Source organism: Haliotis cracherodii, unplaced genomic scaffold (genome assembly GCF_022045235.1).
Source record: "Haliotis cracherodii isolate W230 unplaced genomic scaffold, xgHalCrac1.p SCAF_5, whole genome shotgun sequence".
In the NCBI taxonomy this organism is placed as follows: Eukaryota; Metazoa; Mollusca; class Gastropoda; order Lepetellida; family Haliotidae; genus Haliotis; species Haliotis cracherodii.
Window position 1 is genome coordinate 64,834,747 of NW_027266308.1, and position 27,693 is coordinate 64,862,439.

At 39.2% G+C, this 27,693-nt stretch overlaps 1 protein-coding gene across 2 annotated transcripts; it reads right to left on the reverse strand.

The window, feature by feature from the left end:
- Window positions 1-1,635: 1,635 nt before the first annotated feature.
- LOC139442023 (protein expanded-like) lies at window positions 1,636-27,345 on the reverse strand. 2 transcript variants are annotated; one of them, XM_071222776.1, is made up of 13 exons: window positions 27,213-27,345; window positions 19,155-19,336; window positions 18,364-18,454; window positions 17,954-18,033; window positions 17,674-17,753; window positions 16,188-16,374; window positions 13,655-13,879; window positions 13,092-13,163; window positions 12,562-12,739; window positions 11,900-12,103; window positions 11,046-11,150; window positions 9,948-10,777; window positions 1,636-9,046 (listed from the first exon to the last, which is right to left on the reverse strand). In XM_071222776.1, the coding sequence occupies exons 2-13, from the start codon at window positions 19,248-19,250 to the stop codon at window positions 8,402-8,404; spliced, it is 2,793 nt and encodes a 930-aa protein (XP_071078877.1). In that variant the 5' UTR covers window positions 19,251-19,336; window positions 27,213-27,345; the 3' UTR covers window positions 1,636-8,401. The 2 variants fall into 2 exon arrangements, with proteins under 2 accessions (XP_071078877.1, XP_071078876.1); XM_071222775.1 differs by having other exon boundaries at window positions 19,155-19,339.
- Between the last annotated feature and the right edge of the window lie 348 nt (window positions 27,346-27,693).

Below are 27,693 nucleotides of genomic sequence, written 5' to 3' on the forward strand. Positions count from 1 at the left end.
TGTTCATAATGACATTGCATACTGAGTTTGAGATTAGTTTAAGATACAACTTTCAACTGTAAAATATTGAGCAGTACTTTGAAAAACATGATTGTCATATACCTATCAACGATGAAGCATTTTGCATCTGCAAAAGAGCCAAGATAGAGACGGTCATATCACAGGAGTGTAATAACAAGACCCGTATTGCACCCCCTGCCGGGCCGATATGGCTCTAAATGCATTTTGAATGGGCGATCGATATGATCCCGCGTGGTAAGAAATTTGAGTTACGTCCCTTAGCGCATCGTCTGCTAGTCTTCTCTTTCTTTCTTTCTCTGTTGTTTTACGCCGCACTCACCAATATTCAAGCTACATGACGGCGGTCTGTAAATAGTCGAGTCTGGGTCAGACATTTCAGTGATTGCGTCATGAACATCGATCCACGCAATTGGGATATGAAGACATGCATCAACTATGTCAGCGAGCCTGACCACCAGATCCCGTCAGTCGCCTCTTGATACAAAATCGCATTTTACTGCAGGCACGGTTTGCTGAAGACCTATTCTAACAGGATCTTCAAGGATCCTCCTCTTCTCGGCTAGCTTTCCTGTGACAACGTCTTCCAAACAAGGTAAACCTGTATTGCGTTCATTTGCAAATACATACATTTTACAATTTGATGTTATGGTATATGATAAAAAGGTGATATAAAGGTTATAAAACGGGAATGTTATTGTTAAACTCCTCTGGACTTTGGCTCTCGGGCTAATGTTGGGTATGATATGAAAAGTGCCAAATATATAATAAATTGTAGCTAATGCAATCAGTGTTAATATCAGTGTCAAGTGTTGTACCTCTACACTAGACCCGTGAAGACCGGATCAGAATAGGTCTTCAGCAACCCATGCTTGTCGTAAGAGGCGACTAACGGGATCGGGTGGTCTGGCTCACTGACATGGTTGATGCATGTCATCGATCCCAATTGCTTGGAAAGATGCTCATGATGTCACTGGATTGTCTGGCCCAGACTTGATTATTTACAGACCGCCGTCACGTAGCTGGAGTATTTGCTGAGTACGGTGTTAAACAAGAAACAAACAAACAAACAAACTTCTACTCTATATTGGACCGACCTGTTTAGACAATTTGTCAAATATATTTTTCTGGGGTGAGATGAAATGGGGGTTAAACGTTGTGTTCGATTATTGCACAACTATATGTAACTAATAATAATAAACAAATTCGCAAAAAACTGTCGAGGCCGTGGGCCTGCTGGGCGAGTTTGTTTATTATTATTATTTACATGGTCCTGTGCCAAAAGTTCACAGTGGTGTAGGTTGAACTGTCGGGTCAAACCTAAGAGCAAGAGTATGGTGCTGACAGACAAAATATTGAGATTATGAGATTGGGATTTTTTACCTATGCTCAGCCATGTCCTGGCTTTGATAAGCAAAGCAACTATGCAAAGCAAACTGTGGCACCACAGACCATAACACCATACTTGCACTCTTAAACAACTTGCAGACAGATTTTGAATAATTTGATTGGTCAGTTACATCACATGATCATTACATTCCTTGGAGTCAGGCCTCTTACCAACCTTGAAAGAAACACAAGGCAGTTTTATAACGAAATATAACTCTTTATTACAAATTCATATATCTATATATAATGATAAATGGACAATTTCAATATGGAATATCATAAACAATATTTGATATCTGGCTATTTCAGTAACCAATGTTGGCTTCAGAACCATACAGAGAACGCTAACACACAAACATCCCAGTTGGCTAGTCCTGTAGCATCTACAGCAGCAGCAGCAGCAGAGCTGACACTGTCTCTAGCTCCACCTACACTCACTAACTGACTTACTGACGCTTTGAGCCAGATATGCGGAATGAGTATAATGTACATACAAATGACGGCCATTGCGGTCAGCATCAACTGAGTAGAAACTAGATGCAACTTTGAAAAGGTAGGAAAGGGTCACTTGGTCTGCATTATAAGTGAAGAGATATGTTCTTATATAATCCTTGAATGGCAACTACACGTTGGTCATGACATAGTGCATATGGATGTCAACACCTTTTTGGGTACAGTGCAACACTTCCAGGAAGACCCTCACTCCTTCATCCTGAGATCAAGGGAAAGTCTCACCCAAACTTTGTGCTGTACACAATAAGTGGTTTAAATCCATATGGACCATCTGCAATACGCTTAGTTGAAAAGACACAGCAAGAACCTTTTCCAGAAATGTTAAGAAAAGGTACCATTTCAAGTTAAAGTTATTGTACAGTTGGTTACCATTAACTGCTCTGCTGTGAGTGAGATGCTGCAGTCTCATGTGCTGAGAAAATATTTGTTCCAAAATATGAACTAAGATTTTCATAAAGAACAATTTCACATAAAACAGATAGCCTACTTGGAAGACCATGAGGGCTTGAATTCACATATGATAGATAGAAAAATGAATGAGAAGACATTCCTCAGATTTTGTACATGTATTTGTTAAAGACAGTGAGCTCCTTGTCTGCTCATAGCTGTATAAAGGAGAGAAGGGATGCTTCCAGTACACAGGTGAGATACAGGTGTGTAGACATCAGCAGCAGCGCAGCCTGATATGTTAAAATATACAACAACTGCAGGGGAGGGGGGAGGCTACTGCCAGGCACACACTTCATGGAAAATACTGACACGATTCTTCCACGCTAGCTCGTTTTCTTTACCAGTATGATTTCGGTAGGAGTATTAGGATGTTTTCAGTTAATCAGGCATCCTCATTTAGGACCAGCTAAATTCCAAGCCTAAATGGGAGTCGCTACATGTATTCTCAATGAGGGACCATCAATATTCCATTCCAGTCCTCACTGACATTCTTCAATTTAAGTATCCTTAATAGGGGACCACATACCTTTTACCCATGCCCTCAATGAGGATATTTGACAACAATGTAAGTATCCACAGTTCAGGGTGAACTAAAAACCATCTCAGCCCCCATTGAGGATTCTTAAAGTGGACCTGCCTATCCTTAAAATATATCAAAGACTGGTCCGGCTTTCAACTACTACAGTATCAACATGACATGTAGTTCTTGCATCACAACCTTCAAGGGCTACATTACTAGGACTATCCAAACATTCCAAGGGGAACAACTCTCAGCCCCAACCCCCACCTGTGTGAAGACACAATGCTTGACAAAGGTGTAATCTAGACGAGTACACAAATAATAAATGCAGTCTTATTGATTTACATCCTATCCTCAGTCAGGAGTTCACTCCATTAAGTTTACTTGGAACGCCACAAAAGTGATTATGCCTGGGAAAACAAACTTATTTGAAGATCTTGCACAAAATACTTATACATATCATGCAAAGTGAATGGCACTAAACTGGACCAAAAACTCAGATATGACAAGTGTACTGAGAGAGCTGGTACAGTAGCAAGTCTGTAACCATGGTAACAAGGACAGACAACACTTGACACCCTTAACCAAAAACTGAACTTTGGAGAGTGCCAACATGTTCACAAAGACAGTAATAACAAGAAGAAGACCACAGCATGTAAGTTTGACCCCAGACCATCATTAGCATTGTCTGTATACACTGGAACCTTGTTAATCCAGACAATACTAATTACCTGTGACATCATCTGGAAGTCTGGATGTACAAATTACAGGTATGGAGTATGTCATTTGGACATGTGTAGACGTTCCCACATGTAAATGCCTAGTATTTGAATTGACTGTAACGACTTCAGCTATGCTTATTCTGATAATACATTTGGGAATAATACAGGCAGCACTTCTTTACTAGTTCTTGATTATCATTAATGAGTGAGAATCTTGATGACAAAAGACGAGTTGTGTGAAGTACTGAAATGCCACGTTACCATACCAACAATGAACACGGTGACAACACAAACTGTTACAGCTCGACTTCAGATCTACATTATATAAAAGTAACAAGGACTGTAGAAATATAACACTGAATATGAATGAGCACTTTCCATGTTGACTAAAGGCTAACATTTGTAAGTAAATAGGGCATGTAAGTGTCGAGTTACAGCTGTTGAATGTCAAAACCATTAACACAAATGACACCTAAATGGTCAACAGCAGCAACAAGACAGGAAGTACCTGGAAATTTCAAATAGACGTATTACTTTGGACAAAGAAACATATTTACAATTTGAATTTTCATGGCATGTATGTAGCATAAAATACATACATGATCAATGCCTGATCATAGAGATGAAATCCACATTATCAACACTTCAGTTTTGTCTGTTTGCCCTATACACACATATTAACCACATATATATGTATGGCGAAAATGTTAACATGATACACACAGCAAATTTGTCCATGGTCGAAAATTCATGTCAGTAATAAAAATACATATATGTGACAATTCATTGGAAAATATTTTTCAAGAATACCGTTAGTGACTAAAAGAGATAGTTGACGACTCCCATCATGGACAACCTACTGTTTTGCAGAAGTCTTTTTTAATTGGATGCTTAACATGGTTAAAGTTGGATAAATAACAAGACTGATGCAGTGCTTGCCAAGTTGTTTCGATGTTCTGTGCAACACGTTCATGTGTTGGAAGTAAAAACACCCAGAAGCAAGCAATTATTCCTTGGCATTCTCAACAGAGTACAGAGTTCAAAATGTGTAAAAATACAGTTGTTCTGGAATACAATTCCTTTGGATTCACAAATATTATGAAAAAACATACAAACATGACGGCAACATAACAAATGTATAATGTGGATTATACGACTGAGAGAATATCAAGAGAAATGTGTATATATAGCATTTACAAATGTAAGTGTAAAGTTGAATTAGTAATTAAACCTGCATAACCCAAAATCTCAGTAAATAAAAGTATTATCACAAGTTTTGATTTATTGAACATAGCATCTCATGATGCGGCTAAAAGCTACTGGCCTGGCTAATTCTGTTGCAAGTAACTACAAGCTCAAACGTGGTTTACTTCAAACATCATCGGACATCATCAGTTACATCAAGTGACAAAAGTACTATTAATTCTTTGATTATTAAAATACAAACTTGTATTCACATGTATTACTGGTCTTGGGTTCAGAATGGTCATTTTTATGAAATAAATATTGTGCAGCACATTAACAACATATCAGCATTATTGTCAGTTGTTGGAAGACTTGATTACATACAAATGTAGGGAATTGACTCATTTGACATTGAAATACCTTCTGAATGTAAGTACTTAGATAAATCTCAAAGTAAATTGAATACCTGTCATAAGTCTGCTGTCTTTAATAGATGAGTGAGTGAGTGAGTACGGTTTAATGCTGCTTTTAGCCATATTCCAGCAATATCACGGCAGGGGACACCAGTAATAGGTTTCACACATTGTACCCATGTAGTGAATTGAACCCGGGTCTTCGGCGTGGCGAGCGAATGCTTTAACCATCAGACTTCCCCACCACCCCTTTAATAGATGAGAGGTGACAAGGCCTGATTACCACTGCAGCAAATACATGCACTAGTGAATTAACAAGATCAAGATTTTTAACACGGAAATCTGGTAATGAGGACAAATATTTAACGACCAAACTTAGCAACACAAGTGCAGAGAAACAAAAATATATCCACCTGTTCCTAACCAATCAAGTGGGCACAGGAAAAGATGCCCTCCAATAAGTCTCAAACTTACTGCATTCCTGATAAAACCGTTACTTCCTATGATCCAACATGTATATCTGTTGCTCTTATACTGCACACGAAAAGATTCAAAGAGCCTACTGTACAAAACCTCATTCGAATATCCTATTTGAGAGATCTAATCAGAGAATTCAACTTTCAAATATCTACTGTTATCTAGCGCCTAAAGCTCTATTCTGCAACAAATATAATATTAATAAATACAGAATCCAACCTGAGAAAATCTCATGAAATGCAAATATCAATTAGTGTTAAGTTTCAGTGTCAAAGCTTCAGGATATACATATTGCACTAGGCTAAACGTTCTACACATGAAACATATCCGATATGTAGCAGTGACAGCACATGCATAGTTAGGTTATCATAGTATACATTAGCAGGGTCACATCGGCACACAAACACATTATTATGATACACAGACATAAATAGACTACTGGGTTAATATCTTGCATAGTGACTACGTAAGGACAGATTTGCACAAATATACACATCTAGTACAATTATTCTGTGCTGATAATATGCTTTGAATATTGAAAAAATGTCAACCCCTTAAAAAAAAAAAAAGAAAAAAAAAATGGAACTTGCCATCAGACTAACAGTATACTAATGCCAGTAAGATAGTGATTGGCCAACGGTGATTCAAAGGCTCAATCTATGAAACTATCACAATAATTTGCATCTGTTAAAAAATATCCTCTGAAGGCAAGTTCATTTGATGCTAACATTAGCAACAGGAACTATTATGAAATATTCATCACAATGTGTATGTATTACTATGACTATGCATCAGTCCCTCCATGGAGGCATAAGGAACTTACTTCAAAACAATCAACTAGTCCCAAGTTTCTAGAACCTTTCTAACTCAAAAACACAAGGCACTCAATAGAGAATATCATAAATTAACTTAATCAGCCAAATCTCATTTCCAAGGAAGACCTCACGTAATAAATATTCTTCACTATGAAACAAAAATATTATATCATCATATGACTATGATAGCTTCAGCTGACAAATACCTTCTTCACTGATACAGAGTATGAAAACAGTTTTTCCCTTCATTGTGTAATCTTTCATTCATGAACATGTGCTGCCCTAACTCACTGTCAACGACTATTGTAGCCACTTCACCAGAACAACCACAAGTAGAGACACGACTGGCACTTCCCTCTGGTGGGCAGGGGGAAAACGAAAGGTAAGGGAGGCAATCGACTACCCCTAGGAATGAACATAGCTTTAGCAACCCCCAATTCAAAACTTTCTAACATCCACACATTTCTACAGGGCAAACTCTAAGACAACTTGTTGAATATGTTTCACACCTATTTTGGGCCACATATATTTTCCAGGTAATTCTGTAGCAAACATACATTGTGAATTCTGACACCCCGACTCGTGAACGAGTGTGATGTAACAATATTGCAGTACAGTGCAGATGCGAGGGATGTGAGGAATAGCCTACATCATACACTCCCGTTCTACTAATGAAATAATCAATTTCCGTACAATACCTGACCACAGATCCACACAATAATCTTAGCACTCTAGCTGTCTGTACATCAATTTACTACTGCGACAAGAAGTCAGAAGAAAGTGCCATTAGCATCAAAACTGCAATCATTTATTGCACATTCAGCGTATTTCATGTTGAAAAGATTTTCTCTGCAATGTTTTAGTAAGATTAATGCCGTTTGTTTTTTTCTAGCTTAACTCAGTCTAAGAAATCTATATCAATTTGGGCAAGCTATTGTGTGACAACACGCCCAAAAGGTGCCAATATGTTTACAAAATGTACTGAGAGAAAGGACCTTGTCAGATCCTGCCCTCAAAACACATCCAATTTCACTTCAGAATTATTTGTTTTTATATTTGCTGAGAGAAAATCTCCTTAACAATCCATGACCTGCATATACCCTGTGTTACTATGCTAACATGTTGCATCCACATCAAATGACTTCCTAGCTTCACGGTAACCTTGTAACAGCTATTTGATCCAAAGGCTTGTAACCATGGTAACATGATAAACTCGGACAACTACAATGGTAAATGTGGAGATAAATGAATCAGAGGACTGAATCTGACATCAATCAAGGTGAAGGGGATGTTTCTCTAACTATTGACAAAAGGACATAGACAAATTTTCAGGGACATGAACGCTGAAATTATTTCATATGTATACTAGTCAACATTTGTTAAGAACCAAAATAGTCATCTTTAAAGATGAGGTCCTTGGTAAATGTTGAGAGGTGTATATGACTTCTTTAGCTATTTCAATAAATGGTCATTCCTGAAATCTTTTAACATGAGGCGCCGGAAATCTGAACTACCTATTATGAAATAAGAAAAAACCCTTTCGATTTCAGGCCTTAAACGTATTCCTTCAAACATTATGACAAAAGACAATAGCCCAATACAAAAAACTAACACAGGTAAGTATATAGATTCCCCTGGTCTTCACAGAAATATGCAAGATTACTTCATATGCATGCATAATAATTAAAATACTGCAAATCTGAAATATTGCTATTAAATGGAATGAATATCTACAATGCTCCTGAATAGGAATACACAACGATGACAACGCAGACCTTCTTGCAAACGACACAATGACTGACTTCAGCTATAAGGGGAGATAACTGTTTGGTGACAATGCTGCTAGCTCACAATACTTGAGATTGAAATCTCCACTTCTTAGTTTTGAAATAAAAACGGCTACGCAATGCCAATGTTTTCCTTTAATGCTTTGTGACTCAAGTTGCCATCAGTCTTACTATGGCCCCCGCTAGACAACCGAGGGGGTATCATGTGATTTTGAGCAATCAGCTCAGGTGAGTAACGATCAAGCGAGCCTGCATACGGCATATTGTATGCTATGGCATGAGTCCACGATGAGGTAGGGTTACTAGGGGAGCACAGGTCTTGAGGCACACTACGGTGATTGTCCAAGAGGGGTTGGTGTTGGAAAGCTGGGCCATGGGTGAGACTGAGCTGAGTGTCCAGGTCGAAATGTTCACTGTGCCAGCTGTACGGACGACCACCTGTCGGCACAGATATCATGGTGGAAGCTGTGCTGGGGTAGCTGGTTGACCAGCGCCGCGAGTCGGTCTCGTGGGATATCCTGGAGTGGCGAGAGTCGGTGGACCTCAGCGTCGATGTGTCGTATGACCCACAGGAACCACTGCCGCTGTTGGTGTGCATGAGGGTCTGGTCGTTACATAATGCTGTGATCAGAGGAAGGGACAGGGCGTGGGACTGATGGCAGATTTCCGCCAGTTCCGGATGAAGGGTTTCACGATGGTTCTTCACAGATATCTGTATGTTGTTCTTTGGTTTCGTTGGATCCTCATCCCCTGAGTCCTAAAAAGCAGCACATTTTAGCATAAGTTTAGTTGCTCAATTTCTACCAACAACATCTTGAAATGGACAATTACCTAATTGATACCTGAAATAAATTGTTCAATCTGATACTCATATTCATTCTAGAAAGAAGTATTTAAACTCGATCCACTAAGCAATATATACTTCAGAAAAGAATTGATGTTTTCAAGAAACAATTTCTTAAATTACCAATTGAGAAATAATCATAAATGGTTCCAACAGATAATCTTATCCAAAACCATTCCACTAGGAACGAGTAAACAAAAAAATACTCCAGTCTAGGGGTATCTGGGCTAAACTTCACATCTATGTAACCATTCAAAACTTGTAATCCCATTGGGATTCCGGGTTAGATTAGGTCCCCAGCATGGGAGTTTTGGTCTAAAATTCAATGTAGGTGGTTAGGGGAATTTTTTTTTATATTTCTAATTCCAGATTAGTACTGCTACTAGTGAATGAAAGGCAACAGCTGTGATATCTTGTCTCATTACATCAATAGTAAAAAAAAGAAATTGTCAAAAGTTATTTTTTTCCTATTTGTCCGTTGATCTAAAAAAAACAACTAAAACAAATTATAAGAGGTGACCAAATGGATCAGCTGGTCAGGCTCAGTGACTTGGTTAATAGTGGGTCCTCGAACCCTGACAGTGTGGATCATTGCTCACAATATCGATCACTGGATTGTCTGGTCCAGGCTCAATTATTTACAGGTTGCCATCATATAGCTCGAACATTGCTGAGGGTGGCAATAAACTAACAAAACTTGTTATCTGCTACATCAACACAAAAGTTCACTGTTCAGTCCTCACTGACAACAGTCTGAGATTTGAATAATAAGTTAATGACACGATCACTGAGACTAAGGATACCATTCACTAACCTGTCCGCCTGTAGCTGCCTCTCCTCCAGCAGCTTCAGCACTGACAACCACAGCTTCCGCCGTCCCTGTGGTCACTGTGCTGTAGCCAGGCCCTGCTACCACAGAGCTGGACACGGTGTCTCCCAGCACTTTCATGCTCTGTAGAGAGTCCACTGGCAGTTCACTGACAGCACCACCTTCCACAAATGACTGAGGAGGCACATACTCCTCCCGAGCCTCCCTCAGCTCCAGGTCCGGACACTCTGTCATCATCAGAGTGGTGAGCCCTGCACTACTGCTAGGTGAAGGGGTCTTGTCAGTCAATATTGGGGGATTCACTGGGGCCTGGGGAAAAGGGGCCGGGGGAGGTGCATACTGGGAATTGTTCAAACTAGCTTGTATATTTGCATAGGCTGAAGACTCTAAAGGGCTAATTTTGAGTTCATGAGAGTTCTGGCAACTGTGTTCAGCACTGACACACATCTTTCCTTCCTCGGATGGACTCACATTATCTGTATGAACCTGAAGCTGGGTTTGCATTGCCTTGAAACTGTCTCCGAGACTCGTGCTTCGACTCACAGGCTGTGAAGTCTTGTCCTCTGCTGAGGAGGAAGACAAATGACGAGGGTATCCAGGCACACGCGTGGGGAACAACACCTGCTGCTGTTGCTGCAGCTTGGCTCTGTAACTGCCATTGCTGCTGACTGGGGAGAGTTCCGGTAGGGCCATGCTGCCTCCTGTAGGGCTGTGGCCACTGCTGGTTCTGGAGGCTGGAGGCTTGTACAGCTCCAGAGAGTGTGGAGGCAACACTGGGCTGCGATTCACAGAGCTCATCCCTGTCTGTTTGTAACCTGAAACAAAACATTCATGTATTTGTAAGTAAAAGAAATGTGAAAAGAAAACACTTGTTTAATGTTTTCTATGTAAAATTTTAAAGGCTTTAAAAAGATCTTACTGTAAATAGCTCTTTAACCAACAGAATTATCTATGGCTGTTCTATTCTTACTTTCCTTATTGTGTGTATTATCCTAATTGTGTTCTGGACAGCAGTTTTCTGATTTGTGCCCTATCGTTTTCACAGGAATAAAATGTTAACACAAGCATTAAACGGTAACTCACTGGGGAATCCCCCTGCTGTCAGCTGTCCAAACTTAGACCGACCCTGTCCAGGGGTGCCATGTATTGTTCGAGGTGGGCAGTCAATCATTATCTCTTTGCCATGATCTGTAAGGAATATCAGGTATTTAGACAGACATCACACACAAGAACAGATCAATACCTGTCTGTAACTCATGATACAAATTCGAACTTGTGCGTAAACATACTCAACTTTGTGTTGTGTACAGTGATACCCTTGTTTTCAATTGTACCCTTCACTGTGATATATTACAGCCCTGGACCAAGTGATCATGAGTATGGGTGAGTTAGTGAGTGAGTGAGTTGGGTTTAACGCCGCTTTTAACAGTATTCCAGGTATATCACGGCATGTCAGCTTATTGTGGGAGGAAAGCCCGAAGTGATGCAGGTCTCGGACGTTTACTACTTCGGTGAAACCCACGGGCATGGGCATGGTGCTGGCAAACCTAGAAACGTAATCAGGGCGGACCGAGATTCGAACCCACAATCATAGGTTTCTGGCGTGCCCAAGGGACGCAACTGGGATATGATGACATGATGACATGCATCAACCAAGCCAACGAGCCAGACCACCTGATCTTGTTAGTCACCTCTTAGGACAAGCATCGTCGCCCCTTATGGCAAGCGTGGGTTGTTGAAGACCTATTCTAACCTGGTTCTTCATGGGCCCTGAAATGTTGTGTAAGCATAACACAGAAGTTGTTAACTGTAACTTCTAAATGCCTACAGACTCTCATATCTTTGCCTGCAAAGGGCACTAAGCACAGTGCCTTCATATACAACTGATCTGAAGTGAAATGACAAACAAAACAGATTGGCCATTTATTGGGACTTACCATCACTATCATCAAAACTGATGGTCATCTTGTCGCTCACGATGCCTGACGTGGTGGCTGAGCTGGCATCACTGATGACCGAATATCTCTGATTTCCACCAGACTTTTTAGGAGACATACTTGCTCGGTACTGGACTATACCCCCATTCGTGACCATGTCACGAGGATCGGAATAGATGTAGGACTCTCTGTAACGCCTCTGATCTGTAATCAGACACAGATTTATTTTTTTTCTAAAATCTTTTTTTTTTTTATATATCTGGTTCAGAATATACAAAGGTTTCTCGGACAAATATATTCAGCATGACAACACAGAGAACTGTTCTAAACCTTATACAAGTACAAATAATAACAGTCTGTGTAAAAAACTTTGAGCCTACCAGCCCAAACTTACCATAATAATACCATTTTCAGTACATTTTGTTGTCATCATATTGACTTTTATTAGTGTACTAGAAATCTGAATTGTATTAGACTTGGGCTTCAGACTTGTGACTAAAGTTGCAGGCTGTAATAACACTATTCGATATGAATACTGGTCACTTCTCTCAACTGAACAAATCTAACCTGAACCTCATATGACAATATTTGTTCTTTCTCGGAAGATGACACAATCATCATTAAAGATCTGCACAAGAAGCCATGTGACTGAACTAACATACCCTCAGCATCGAGGTGTCTAATTTCCATGAGTTTGGGCTGGATCGCCAGCTGGAACATATGCGTCGTCCGGCAGATGCTAAGCAGGTACTTGGACTTGCCATCCACCTCGGTGTAGTAGGTGAATTTCCGACTTGTGCTCTCATTTCCCCCAGTTGTTCGAATCTCAAACTTCTTTTTCTGTAATCAAACACACACATGTCAGTCTACCCTGATCCTATATACTGAACTAGACCCCGTTCAATCCATTCCCAACAAACTATACTTTTGTTGTTCTTATTTTCAGCTTCTTAAATTAATTTTAAATTATTCTGATACAGAGAATGTAAATGAAAGTTTTCTTATCATAGACCACGCCACAGAAATGTTTGGAGAATTACCATGGTTACTGTCACACAACATACAATACCATCTAACACATACCTGTTCTGCAGTGTTGAAAATGAAGCATGCAAATATGAGAATCAAACAAACTAGTACCATAGCTTTTCTTTGTGAAACAAAACAAAATATAATATACATATATACTTACATCAAAGTACAATTTCCCTATATCAGGCCAGAGAAATGTAGAAATCCAATTTTTAAATCCCCCCTCCAATTCCTGTAATATAACATAGACAGGGTAAATACGATGGTTCTTGTCTTGAGCTGAAAATTAAACACAGATTCCAATGTTTCCCTACAACAATGAGTGAGTGAGTGAGTGAGTGAGTGAGTGAGTGTTTGGTTTAACACATATTTTAAAAGTATTCTACTTATATCATGGCGTGTCAGCTTAATCATGTTAATGTGGGTGGAAAGCCTCAAGTGACATTTACCACTTTGGTGAAACCCACAAGCACAGGTATGGTGCTGACAAAACTAGAAACATAATCGAGGCGAACTGGGATTCGAACCCGGGACCACAGGTTGCAACTGTGCAATGCAACTCTGCACAGAGAATTGCGCCGCCTTAGACGGGGACACTCGCCTCCCCCCCCCCCCCCCCCCATTCCCCCCACAAGAATGAAGATAAACATAACATTGTATTAAACAATATTATCAACCTGTCTTTCAGAAATGTGCTATGACATGAAACAGGTGTTCACATACCTCATAGACCTCGACCCCTTTGGCACAGACCGCTAGCCATGTGTTCCACACCATGTCTGTCTTCTTCTTCTTGGCCTTGTAGAAATGGACATTATGAGCGGCCGGAGCTATGGACGTCTCTCGGATAAAGCGCAACTCTGCATCACTCTTGGTCGTATGTCGAATGTCCTTGTGTATTGATGGTGCATGCTTTGTTAGGTAAGCTATACCTAGTTTTTCAACAATCTGAAATAATAGGAATCAGTTGAATTCTAGTTTGCAGTACCTACCAACATCTTCATTACACAAGTGTGAGTGAGTAGGGTAAACGCAGCTTGGAACAGAATTTCAGTAACACAATGGCATGTCAGCTCAATGTCAGACGAAAGCTTGAAGTGATGCAGGTCTTTGACTTTAAAACACTTTGGTGAAACCCAAGAGCATGGGTAGAAACAAGGCCACCTTGAATCATAATCAGAGCAAATCTTTTTTGAACCCATGATGAGTGAGTGAGTGAGTGAGTGAGTTGAGTTTAACGCCGTTTTTAACAGTATTCTAGTTATATCACGGCATGACAGCTTAATGTGGGAGGAAAGCCCGAAGTGATGCAGGTCTCAGAAGTTTACCACTTCGGTGAAACCCACGAGCTTGGTTATGGTGCTGGCAAACCTAGAAACGGGATTCGAACCCACAATCAAAGGTTTCTGGCGTGCCCAAGAGACACAACTCTGCACACCGCATCAGGGCACCTTAGACGTCTTTGTGTGCGAAAAGTTTCATGAAAGAACACAAAGTACTAGAGATATGATCCAGACAAACACACCACTATGAACAAAGTCAAAGTCAAACTTTGGAAAATAAAATTCTAAAAAATCCCTAATAGCAAAAGGGCCCAGTTGACAACCTGGTTTTAGTGTGTGCAAAGGTTCATGAAAGAATACCTATTAGCTTTAGAGAAATGATCCAGAAAACAGACAAGCTGATTACCATATAAACCCATATAACATTATGCATTTGTTTACAAACTTGATGAAAAAAAAGAAATTATCAGAAGGTTGACTTTCAAAGGCTAACTCACAACACTGCATCCAAAGAAAACATGGATAAAATGTCACCTTTCTGTCTATAACACTTTGATACTGCATAATGGAGACTTGCAGTATCCCCTTGAATGTGACCTTGAACTATTTCACTAACATACCAAAGGTCATATATATAACATTGAGGTGAGGTGAGGTGAAATTGGGTTTAACGTCGCGTCCCAAGATTATTGCACTTATATAGCGACGTGCATGCATGTGTATGTGTGTGTGTGGCTGCTTGTACTAGTCCGGACTGATGCCGATTTATAGTGCTAGCTCACTGAGATACCATGCCGCAGTTTAACATGAATACCCCACTCAGACACAGTATACTGACTCCGAGCCGACCAGTCCTTGTTTTAGCCCCTTAATGCCGAGCGCCAGACAGGGTAACAACAAGTACAATCTTTTAACGTCTTTTTGTTTGACGCTGCCCGGGATCGAACCCTGGACCTTCCGCTCTCCGGGCGGACGCTCTACCACAAGACCACGGAGGCGGTCTATAACATTGAGAAATCCAGGGGTCAACATTCTTCAGTATCTGGCACAGTAGGTCACAGTGACCCATTTCCCTAACACCCTTACAGCAGTCCTGTCAAAATGGTGGGTAATGAAATACTACTGAAATGATTCTCATTTCTCTTAAGGGAACTAGATGCTGGGTCAAATTAGAGAGACAGATAATCAGATAACCACTTTATTTCAACACATCCTTACAGCAGTTAAAGCTCTACAATTACACTGTGCATGTCAACTCTTATTACCATCTTAGTTTGATGCACGTCTCTCAAAGCAACAATTAGTTCACCACACCTTAATGAAGACTAAAAAATGAGCGAGTGAGTGAGTGGAATTTAACACTGCTTTGAACAATATTCAGTTACATCATTGCATTGGAGGAAACACAACAGAGCAGGTGTTGGGAGTTTGGCACTTTTGTGAAGCCCAAGGGCACCGATATGGTACTGACAAAATCAAGAATGCTGATCATCGGAATCTAAATTCAAACCTATGATCATAGGATTCTGTAACACCTCAGGGCTTCAACCCTCCAGATCCAAATATTGTGCATTAGATGCACGGGCCACCTGGTTCCCCAATACTACAGTGTATTAACAAAACAACTTATTTACCTCTTTATGCATATCAATAACATTGATATACAACAATATTACTAGGTCTTGGCTGACACCTCAAATTTACATGATGAGGACCTCATCTAACAGCACAGATGTAAGTTTATGTCAAGGTATGGAAGGTCATACAGCTACAACTGCTTTAGAAAAATAGGCCATGATTCCTTCATGTGACAATACACACATATACTACTCAAAATAAGTTAAGGATCACCAGATTCTTTCATATTATTATAGTTAATTTGGCATGACATGATCATATTATATATCGTAAAATGAAAGAATCAGGTGGTCCTAACTTTGAGTAGTATAAGTATGATGAATAGAAGCACTTACCCATGCCGGAAAGTACTTTCTTGGGTCAAAATAGCCATCTTGGTGTTTGTCGGGAATATAGTTTCCATAGTCTGCCTGCAGTGCGTAGCCAACCAGCTCAAAACACTTCTCCTCACTGAATAGATGGACGTACTTGAGGAAGTTCTCCTTCAGCTGCAGGAAGTACAAGTGCCGCGTCACCTTCTCTCTGTAAGGACAAACACATCACATTAGTTGGAACAGTCTGTGCCAAAGACTTTAAATCCACTAACCCGAACTTGGCTCTTAGCATCATTTTCTTTTAACATGCTTGTGTTATCACATGGACTATTTTAGCTGATTTTAGAAGATGGAACAGAATTTTACTAGGCATAGGCTTCGGACAAGTGGCTGAAGTCACTGACTGTTGGCGAATGTGTTGCAGGAGCTCAGCAATATGTACTCAGGAATATTCCAGCTAAATGATGGCGCCTGTAATAATCGAGTCTGGACCAGTCAATCCAGTGATCCATATTGTGAGCAACAATCCACGCTGTTGGAGTTCAAGGATACCCAATCAACCAAGTCACCGACTTTGTCCACCCGATCAATGAAGTCACCAGGTCTGACCACCCGATGAATGAAGTCACCAAGTCTGACCACCCGATGAATGAAGTCACAGAGTCTGACCACCCGATGAATGAAGTCACCGAGTCTGACCACCCGATGAATGTGGTCACCGAGTCTGACCACCCGATGAATGAAGTCACCGAGTCTGACTACCCGATCAATGAAGTCACCGAGTCTGACCACCCGATCAATGAAGTCACCGAGTCTGACCACCCTATCAATGAAGTCACCGAGTCTGACCACCCGATCAATGAAGTCACAGAGTCTGACCACCCGATGAATGTGGTCACCGAGTCTGACCACCCGATGAATGAAGTCACCGAGTCTGACCACCCGATCAATGAAGTCACTGAGTCTGACCACCCGATCAATGAAGTCACCGACTTTGACCACCCGATCAATGAAGTCACCGAGTCTGACCACCCGATCAATGAAGTTACAGACTTTGACCACCCGATCAATGAAGTCACCGAGTCTGACCACCCGATGAATGAAGTCACCGAGTCTGACCACCCTATCAATGAAGTCACAGAGTCTGACCACCCGATCAATAAAGTCACCGAGTCTGACCACCCGATCAATGAAGGCACCGAGTCTGACCACCCGATCAATGAAGTCACCGAGTCTGACCACCTGATTGATGAAGTCACCAAGTCTGACCACCTGATCAATGAAGTCACCGCGTCTGACCACCCGATCAATGACGTCGCCAATTACAGCCAACGAAGGCTGCTTGGAAACAATTCTAACCCGGCATGGCCATGGGGTGGAACAAGATAAGCAGCATGACAGTATAAATGATAGAAAGATAAACAAAACGTGTGGGTCCATTGAGATATACAACCTGATGACAAGACACAAATTACTGGCAGTGTACAAACAACATTATGTGACTAACCGTAAAAGAACAACTTGATCCACGTAGAATTGCACTCTGAACCAGACAGTGAGCATAGGCTTGCCGTGGGAGTCATAACCCTGAAACAAGAGAGATGAGAGATTAAGACAAGCATTAACATGTCTCCCCAGAACAACAAAAACAATTAACCAATGCCATAGACAGCAATGATGACATTTTTTATAATCATCAAACTTGTATAACCATTCAACAGAACATGTGGCATTATAATGCAGAAAGGAAAATCATAGGATATGCAGAATTGCTGGAGATGAGTTACCTCCCCTGGAGCAGTCTTCCAGCGTTTGCCAGCTTGTTTGTGGATCTTCTCTTCCAGCACCAGGAAGTTGTACTCATCATCTATAACAAGATAAGGACAGTTAACATCTCAAGTTCAGTCTCTGACTTTGTGCAGGTCAATTGGACATGGTGTAAAGAGAAACGTTTTGGCTCGTAGACTCAATGTTTTGGGCATACTGCAAGTTTAGTTTCCTCATTGATATAAATTGGAGAAGGTTTTATAATACAAATAATTATGCATGCTTCATACTCTATCAAAATACACAATATTCTGTTTGAAATGCTGACAACTAGCTTTGACTTCTGGAAAATGGTGTAAGTCATGGTATAAGTCCATGACTGAAATATGTTCTTATCTTTCTTCCATTATAACAATGTAGACCACTTCACCTTTCTTGAAAGCCAGGCCAAAGTACTCCGTCTCTCGTAAGCTGAGGTGTGATGCTACCTGATTGAAGACTTCTTGAAATTTTGACTTGACCTAAATAAATTAATTCAACATTTGAACATCAACAAGGTATGTTAATGATGATAATGTCTAATAGTAAAAATCACATTTTCAGTTTAATACATTAAACGTTTATTATTATATTTTTTAATGTTTAACCTATTATCATTTAACATTGCTAAAAAAGAATTAGGACAAAACATGTTAAAGCCAGGAAGATTTTAACTTCAAACAGTAATGTATATGGAAATATCTAATGTCAAAGCTCTGCAAAGGATACCCTCAGCAAGGTTAACATGAACCGGAGTTCTACATGGCCACTTGGTTCCAGTTCTGACCCATAAAACTGAAGAGGTACACTTCACCACCATAATGTACAACTGTTTGTTTGTTGTCTAACTCCGCACTCAGCAATATTCCAGCTATATGATGGTGGTCTGTAAATAATCGAGTCTGCACCAGGCAATCCAGTGATTGACATGAGCATTGGGATACAATGACAAGCATCAACCAAGTCAGCGAGTCTGACCACCCAATCTCCTTGACGACTCTTACGACAAGCAAAGTCGCCTTTTACGGCAAGCATGGGTTGCTGAAGACCTATTCTTCCCCGGATCTTCACGGGCCAAGTACAACTATAAGATAGTTTATCAGAGGCTCCATAAACTCTGCCTACAACTGAACTGCTACCAACATTACCAGTCTAAACATACAAAAGATGTCATCTACTTACATCGACAGTGACGAGGTATTCTTCTCCATTGAGAAGGACAACATGGACAACCTTGCGTTTCTTGCCTGAGGAGTGTGATCCAGTGGCTGCAGACATGTTCCCCTGACCGGGGCCCTGGTCTAGCTCACCGGCAACAGGGGCGACTTGCCACCATCCACTCCCCCCCTACCGCACAGCTACTGCTGCTGCAAGGGAACAGTAACATTCAGTACTGAGCAAATGTTGGCTTCATGACAGATGAACAATGATAAGAGTTTGTTTGATGATGGATGAAAGATGATAAGCGTCATTGTTGTAATAACATGAATAATGAGATAAGCGTAGTGTGAGTGAGGTTGGTTAAATGCCAAAAGGCCAAACTAGGAACATCATTAAGTTATGTCACAGTGTGTATTGGGAGGAAAGCCTGACGTGATGCAGGGCTTTACTGCTGATGAAACCCACAAGCACAAGTATGGTGCCATCAATTAAAGAAAAATAGTCAGGGTGAACCAGGATTCAAACCTACATTCAGAAATTAGTGGCTTGCCTAAGGCATGCAACTCTGCACAGCAAATTGTGGCACATTAGACGACTGAGCCTCCTGTGCCCCCATATGTTGTAGCTGTTTGTTGTTTAACGCCGCATTCAGCACTATTCCAGCTATATGACGGTGGTCTGTAAATAATCTAGTCTGGACCAGACAATCCAGTGATTGACATCATGAGCATGTGACCCCATATGAAAGTATTTAAGGGATTTAATGGTGATTTAAGAATCATATATCGTAAAAAGAGCAAAAATCACAAACAAACAGAATGAACTTATTAAAGGTCTATCACAAATACATATTTTACATAGCTCATATCTACATTTTGATATGCTATGCAAGTGCTTAAAAATGCAATTACATGTGTGATTCATAGGCTGTAGGTCACGATGACCTACTGTTGGTGTGACAGGCTGACTGTACGAAAAGTCATCAACAAAATATATCCAAGTCATCAACATGGAAATGTAAACAGACAACTACTTTACAGACAAACTTTACACCAACTTTGATCTCAAAAGAAATTACTCTATAATCAGTTTAAGGACCAACTTATGGATAATATGTTCCAAGTTTCACTCACCTACAACAAATTACATGCAAACCAATTTAACTTGATAGTATGACACTGAGAGTGAGCTTGGTCTTCTTTATACTCTATGGGTATGTCAATCAATTCCAATAGATCATAAAGTAGAGAGCAAAATGTGATATCCCTCGGTTGACGTCAGTATCACATCACAACAGAATGACACATGCTCCTCATTGAAAGGAAACAGTAACCTGGTAACCTACTAACCATACTATTTTTACCATGTTTAGGATGAATATTTTGGGGGATATTTTTTTTGTAGTGAAGGCTGAGTCTCTTTAAATGTGTATGGCATATACAACTTTTCATAATCCCTAAAACAGTATGTTAATACTAGTGATTGGAATTGGTAAAAATTTAAAGATTGATTATGAAGGACATGGATAGAAATTAACCTAGAACATCTACAAGCCTGAATAGTAATAACATATAGCAGTACCCTCCAAAATGTTTGAAATTCTCAGAGCTCCAGATAAGCTTTTGTTGTTGTGGGTATTTTACCCATGCATATTAAAATCATTGGGTATCAGTAATTCTATCTGACTATTCAAATTTCTGTTACCCACTAGTTTTTACATGTGGGTATTTAAGTTAAATATTTAAAAACACTATTCATCTAGTCCCTGCAAACTGGTGTTGTGTGGGTTCAAGAGCTTTATAGGACTCAAAAATACCACGATACTTCCACAAGAATATGTGATGGCAAATGATCATGATGTAACTGTCATCGAGGAGTTTGGCAAGGTTGACGGAATGCCCGTTTATAATTTCAAAATAAGTTGCTGATTTGCGAATCAAATACGCAGGGTAACTTCACAATATTTTGATGATACGCACAAGTTTTATTTTTGTAGCATATGTAATTTGATACGCTTGGATTTTATTTTACTGCGTATTTCTGCATGACTGATGAGTATTTTACGCAAATACGCAGCTTATCTGGAGCTCTGAATTCTACTAGCCCTTAGGATACCTTAACATTAACAAAACTGGACCAGGCTACCGGGCAAGTGCGCATTTTCATCCCTGAAGGAGAAATCATAAATATAGAGCATGCTTTCTACGTCTCCATCCAGTGAATCTTTAAATAAGATGGCATAACTTATGCCCTGACAGAATAACTAGTAATATGAAAGAATCGGTGTTCCAGAATGCAGTGATTGTCTTGTACTAATCCACATGAATCATAAGAAGAGTTTTACTCCTTCAGTTATATGGAGCATCAATTATCATCATGTTTATTGCAACTAAACCGTATAGCAGAAACTGATGGTGCACCTTCAAGACTTTTGCATCGCTATATGAGTGTGTGTACCCAATGTTAGAGTCAGGCCATCAATGTAAACACCAGGACTGAGTGTAGCTATGTGGTATGTTGATGAGGTTAGCATATGGAGCTCAACTGGATCAGGTGGCCCATGCTATGCCGTACACTAAGGACGAGTAGATTGGTTGGTACATAACATCTACTCCATCTCTAAACCAGAGATGCTGACAGAGAATGAATCGTCTTACCATTGTACCTATATATTTACTAATCATGTTAAAAATAGCATATTTTGAGTCATATTTCTATAATATTTCTATTTCTATTAATAACTAATATAACCAGAATACAATGGAAACAGCACACTCAATTTGACAATTACTCGGATATTTTATACACTTATAGTACTCAAAAGATATCTTTGATATTACTATAGTAAATCTGTCATGGCATATAAATGAATTGTGTGGTCTTTAACTTCTTTTGAGTAGTATATATTGATACATGACTAGGGGTTCAGAAAGGCAATGGTGTGACGTGTTTCCCCAATAAAGCTACCGCATAAAGGCAAGCTATTTGAACTATTTCACCAGCCACTCGTTTCTTGTTTATTCCTTATTTCTCTTTACCATTCTGCAACTTGGGATGTCATGGTTTATCGCAATATCAATGTATCAATACATTCTTAAGGTTGATACTGCATTGATTTAGTTGGTTGGTTGGTTTGTTGTTTAATGCGGCACTCAGCAATATTCCAGCTATATGACGGCGGTCTGTATATAATCGAGTCTGGACCAGACAATCCAGTGATTAATATCATGAGCATCGATCCACGCAATTGGGATTGATGACATGCATCAACCAAGTCAGCGAGTCTGACCACCCGATCCCGTTATTCGCCTTTTACGACAAGCATAGTCACCTATTACGGCAAGCATGGGTTGCTGTAGACCTATTCTACCCCGGCATCTTCACGGGTCAATACAAATTTAGGAATACTAAATCATTAATTCACTGCCAGCGAAACATTTAGATTGAGTAAGATTACAATGTTGAAGATAGGCAACGAGAAGGCAGAAAATTCAATCTGAAACATATAATGGTTCAGCGGAGTTAAGAATTTTAGCATTAATTGACTAATTACAGGTCCAAATAGGTAAGTTTTAACTGTACACATTCAGAATAATTACTTTTATTATTAATCAATATATTCTGATGCTTTTGAGTTGATATACTGATACTAAATTTCAAATCAATGGCACCTCAACTGTTACTAGACTAGTTTGATATGAAAAAATGGTATCTAAAATAAAACTTACTACTGATCAGAATCACTGAATTTAATAACGAAACAATAGTACTCTGAAGTTGAAATTTTAGCTGTTTTCAAACTGAACAAAATGCGAAACAAACAATGTAATTTACCATAATGCTCAACCAAATGTCTTCCACTATTTCAACCCTATAAAATAGATACATATCTTTAAAGCTTATGATCTAAACACTTAACGAATGTAACAAAAAACCCACATTTGTCAAAATTCTGTTACCTGGCTGATTAATGTCAGTAAATATTCCCACGACCTCTCCTGGTAATCAGATCAGTGGCCCTAAAAATATCCCAACAGTGTTCCAAATATTGTCTTTATGCAAGATGCTTATGGCTGTGTGTGGGTGTAAGATGCAAGGAGATGCTAGGAGCAGCACTCCCATCCCTCTCTTCCTATCTGTCTGAGTACAGTTCTGCCAGACAGCAGGTGCCAGCTGACAGCACCAACACTGCGGAGAGCTCAGCTTCATCACATATCCTCCTACACACATACCTGTCTCATACCGTCACCTCCTTACAGTGTTATCAACAAATCACCACATATCCTCTGCTGCTTCCTTGTATTACTTCCATAACGGCTTGCTTGTGCTACATGTACTTTGCTCTGTATCATCTTTCATCAAGCAACTTGACTTTGGATATTTCTTTAACCAGATAGCTTTTAGTCCAAATAGAATCTGATTTGGCAGATACATTCTTGTTCTATGTTTATCCTAATTCATAGTTATAACGGAACATGGCTACATAGACAACATTCTTGTTTGTTTTTATTTATCAGTTTACGATAAACAAACTAGAGAACGGCTCTTGGCTGCAAACTGTGAGAAACTTATTTCATCAATAAATGCAACTTTGCTTTCAGACCTTTTTTTGTGTGTAAATTCAGAGACATTATCATGAACAAAGCATTAAACCCTTTTAGTCTTTATGCCATCAGTGGAATACAATATATGCAAAGATAACTTTTAGTAAAAATAATATTATTCCAATTTGTGAATAATATTTTTTTGCTGTACCTAAGAATAATACTGGTATGGGGATTGCAGGGAGCGTTTTAGTTTGTTTTTCTCCACTGCACCTAATGCAGGCTGCAATTACAACTGACTGCACAACAGATCTACTGGCTGCAAAACATACTTCACTGGTAAATTAAACATGTATTTGCATATATTGGCAATCTGTAGTGTACATAAACAGGATGTAAACCTGAACATTGTGGTAAATAAAAGTAATTTTATTTCACTTTGTTTAGATCTTGTAGACGTGATATGAATTTTAATAGTGATATGGGCATATTTGTGGAATATCTTACCGACTGCAGTCAGTCAGTGCAGTCAGCTTGCTGCACAAGTCTATTTTAACCTGCACTGGTGCTGTCTTGTCAGTGGGAAATCACACTCCGTACTGTGCTTGAAAACTTAGAATAATCAGTGTAAATTTGGGATTTGAGCCTGTGATGAAGGACACAACTCTTCACAGAAAAATACAGAAACATAAAGGACTGGGCCACCAGTGGTCTCCAAATGAATAACAAGTAACATTCTTGCATCATTTATGAAAAACAACTCAAACATTCTTGACACTAAATATTAACCCTGTCTTCTGTGATATTGAACTTGCCAGTCAGTCTAGTGGTCTTCTAAATTCCACTAGTCCAAATAACAATGCACACATATGTGAAATATGCATTGCCAATGAATATCAATACGACACTAAAATTTTATGATAAATAAAACTTCAATCAAGAATACTTTATATTTCTTGATGTTTTTTTAGTAAATTATGTTCAATGAAAGTATAAAATAACCAATATATGCCAACTGTTAAGAAGTCCACATTCCTATCCCTGGACATTCCAATAGTCAACCTATCCAAAACACAGTGTACATTGTCATTCATTTAACAGTATAGGATGTCATGATTAACTATCCTTTGATCCCATCTAGCAGTCACAAGACTTGAGGTTCAAGAACACAGGAAATCACTACTATATTTAAATGTCCTGTGTATCATTGCGACTTCCTCATGGCCGTACTAAATAGCTGTACTGCAATCAGTACATTTCAAGATAAGAACTACAAAGAATAACAATACAATGCAAGACCATTGCCCATCAGATAGCATACTGAGATATCAATAAAAGGAAATGGACTTCACTTGACCCACATATTGTGGAGGTATTTCACCAATAAGGAAATCTTAACAGCACGTCCATCTCCTTGACCCACAAAACTGAAACCTGGCATGACAGGGTGTAAAGATAAGCCAGTGTCAAAATATGACTTATTCATTCCCATTACCTCACCATAAGAACGGAAATTTATCTGTAATGTACACCACATTATCAGTGCTTCTCATATTTATGAAGATGTTACTTACAAGAAGAAGTCAAAACTAATAAATGGGTAAGTGTGTGGATTAACGCCACTTTTAAGTAATATATTCCAGCAATATCACGGCAGGGGGCACCAGAAATAGGCTACACACATTGTACCCATGTGGGGAATCAAATCGGGGCCTTCAGCGTGACAAGCGAACTCTTGAACCACTAGGCTACCCCACCGCCCCTCAATCATAATAAAGCTTAAACAGAATGATACAGTGTGTTGAGATTCAACTTACTCATGAACATATAATGAACCCTATCAATTTGGCAGAGACTAACAATTGTATCAAGATCTTTATAAGTCATAAATGAAACACTTAACATTTTATTAACTGGATTCTATCTCCATTTTCTTCAAAATAAATACTGTTGTTATTGCCCACATTCCAACCTTCACTATGAAATGTTGTCAACAGAATGACAACTCTTTATTTTCCATATGCTCAAGATTAATTGCCTTAATTCGCATAAATGAAATATTGATATGAACACATAACATATCGGAATGTACAAACGAACCTTGACCTGCACTTCTTGGACTTATATTCTGACACATTTCACACTTGTGTGGTTTTAAATATGATAGAATTCAGGTTATTGAAATATCACATGAAGAGTCCCTCCTGTTTTGTAGATTTAAGCATACTGAACTAAAGATAAAGAAATTGGTTACCTTCCAACCTTCACTATTAAATATTGTCAACAGAATGACAACTCTTTATTTTCCATATGCTCAAGATTAGTTGCCATGTGAATGTCATACATTGTTCCATGGTTAAGTGTCTGGCTCTCTGCACCATAACCTTCTGTTTTATACCTCTCTGAAGACTACTCAATGTAAAGTTGGTTGGCAATATTCCAGCTATATGACGGCAGTCTGTAAATAATCGAGTCACGACCAAACAATCCAGTGATTAATATCATGAGCATCGATCCGCGCAATTGGGATCGATGACATGCATCAACCAAGTCAGCGAGCCTGACCACCCGATCCCATTAGTCGCCTTTTACGACAAGCATACAATGTAAAGAAGATACAAAAAGTAACATGAGTGAAGAAAACCTTGTCATCTGAATATCACTTTTGATGTGGCCCATTGACTTGAGGCATTATAAGTGACAGAAAAACATAATAAATAAATAATTAATAATAGTAGAATTATGCCTTCATAACAGTTATTGCTAGTTTCATGACACAAAATTCTTTTTGGCTCTAATGGAACTGTATCTCCATTAATGCATTAATCATGTTAATGGTTAAAAGGATTGAAATGCATAGAGCTAAATAGGCATGGATGCTAATGTTATTTGATGCATCTATACAGAGATTTAATATATTCATAGACTTAGGATGATCCAATTTTCAGATAATTCAGTTTTGCTTGTTATGGAAATTGATATTAGAATCCGATTGCATTAGTACTATCATACAAAATTATTGACACCAAATCATGACCAATCAGGTTTGCTCATTTATCATACAAACAGTTATAGCAACAATTCAGTATGCAAAAAATGAATACATTCTATTCATTGTCAAGACAACATAGAGATGTATACAGGCAGTGTTAGTACATAGCTAATCTAAGCTATTTGTTTCCTATACCTATGAAGTGGTGAGACAGGAGGATGCAGTCCTAAAGCATCGTCCACCTGAATTCGGCATACTTGGGAGAACTTTCCATAATGGTATTTAACGTCGTATTTTGGCATGTTTCACCATCTTTAACAATTAAACGACACCTTATGTAATTGCTTCATATTAAAGTGAAATGGAATATGACATTAGCATACACTACAACACTTGCAAAGCGTTAATATGTCAGGATTTAGCAGAACTTGTACGCTCTGACGCGCATCAAAGATTTCATTTCTGCCCTTCCCATCCCAGAGACGCGAACCTCCTCGCAAAACTGCTGTCTAAAGAAGAAACAATGCGAAACTCGTCACTTACCTATGATACATTTCATCGTGATTGCTTTATCTTCCATACTGTACTGTCCATTTTTAAAAACAAACCTTGGTTTAGCGAATATACAGGCGAATACCTTACATTCCAAAGTTCTTTTGTAGATTTCTTGCTTTCATGAACCAAAGTAATATCCTCGAAGCTAGAGTGTTTCAAAACTTGATTGTCAGTCGTAACATATTTATTTGCATCGTATATATTTCTACACGTGTATAGTTTCGATTTTCAGTGGTTCATAATTTAACCAATGAGTAATTAAAACTTACATTATTTTATTTTAACAGATAGCATTTCGGTTCTGAGAGTATCCCACAGAGGGCGCTGTGTCCGTGACCCGGTTGAGGTCAACATGTGCGTGTCATCGACGGTTGTTATCGCCTTGTTTCTCGAGTGAAAACATGTGATAAAGATATTTGCAAGACATCCTAAGTTAATTCGAGCTAAGATCACAGTTTTACGGACATCG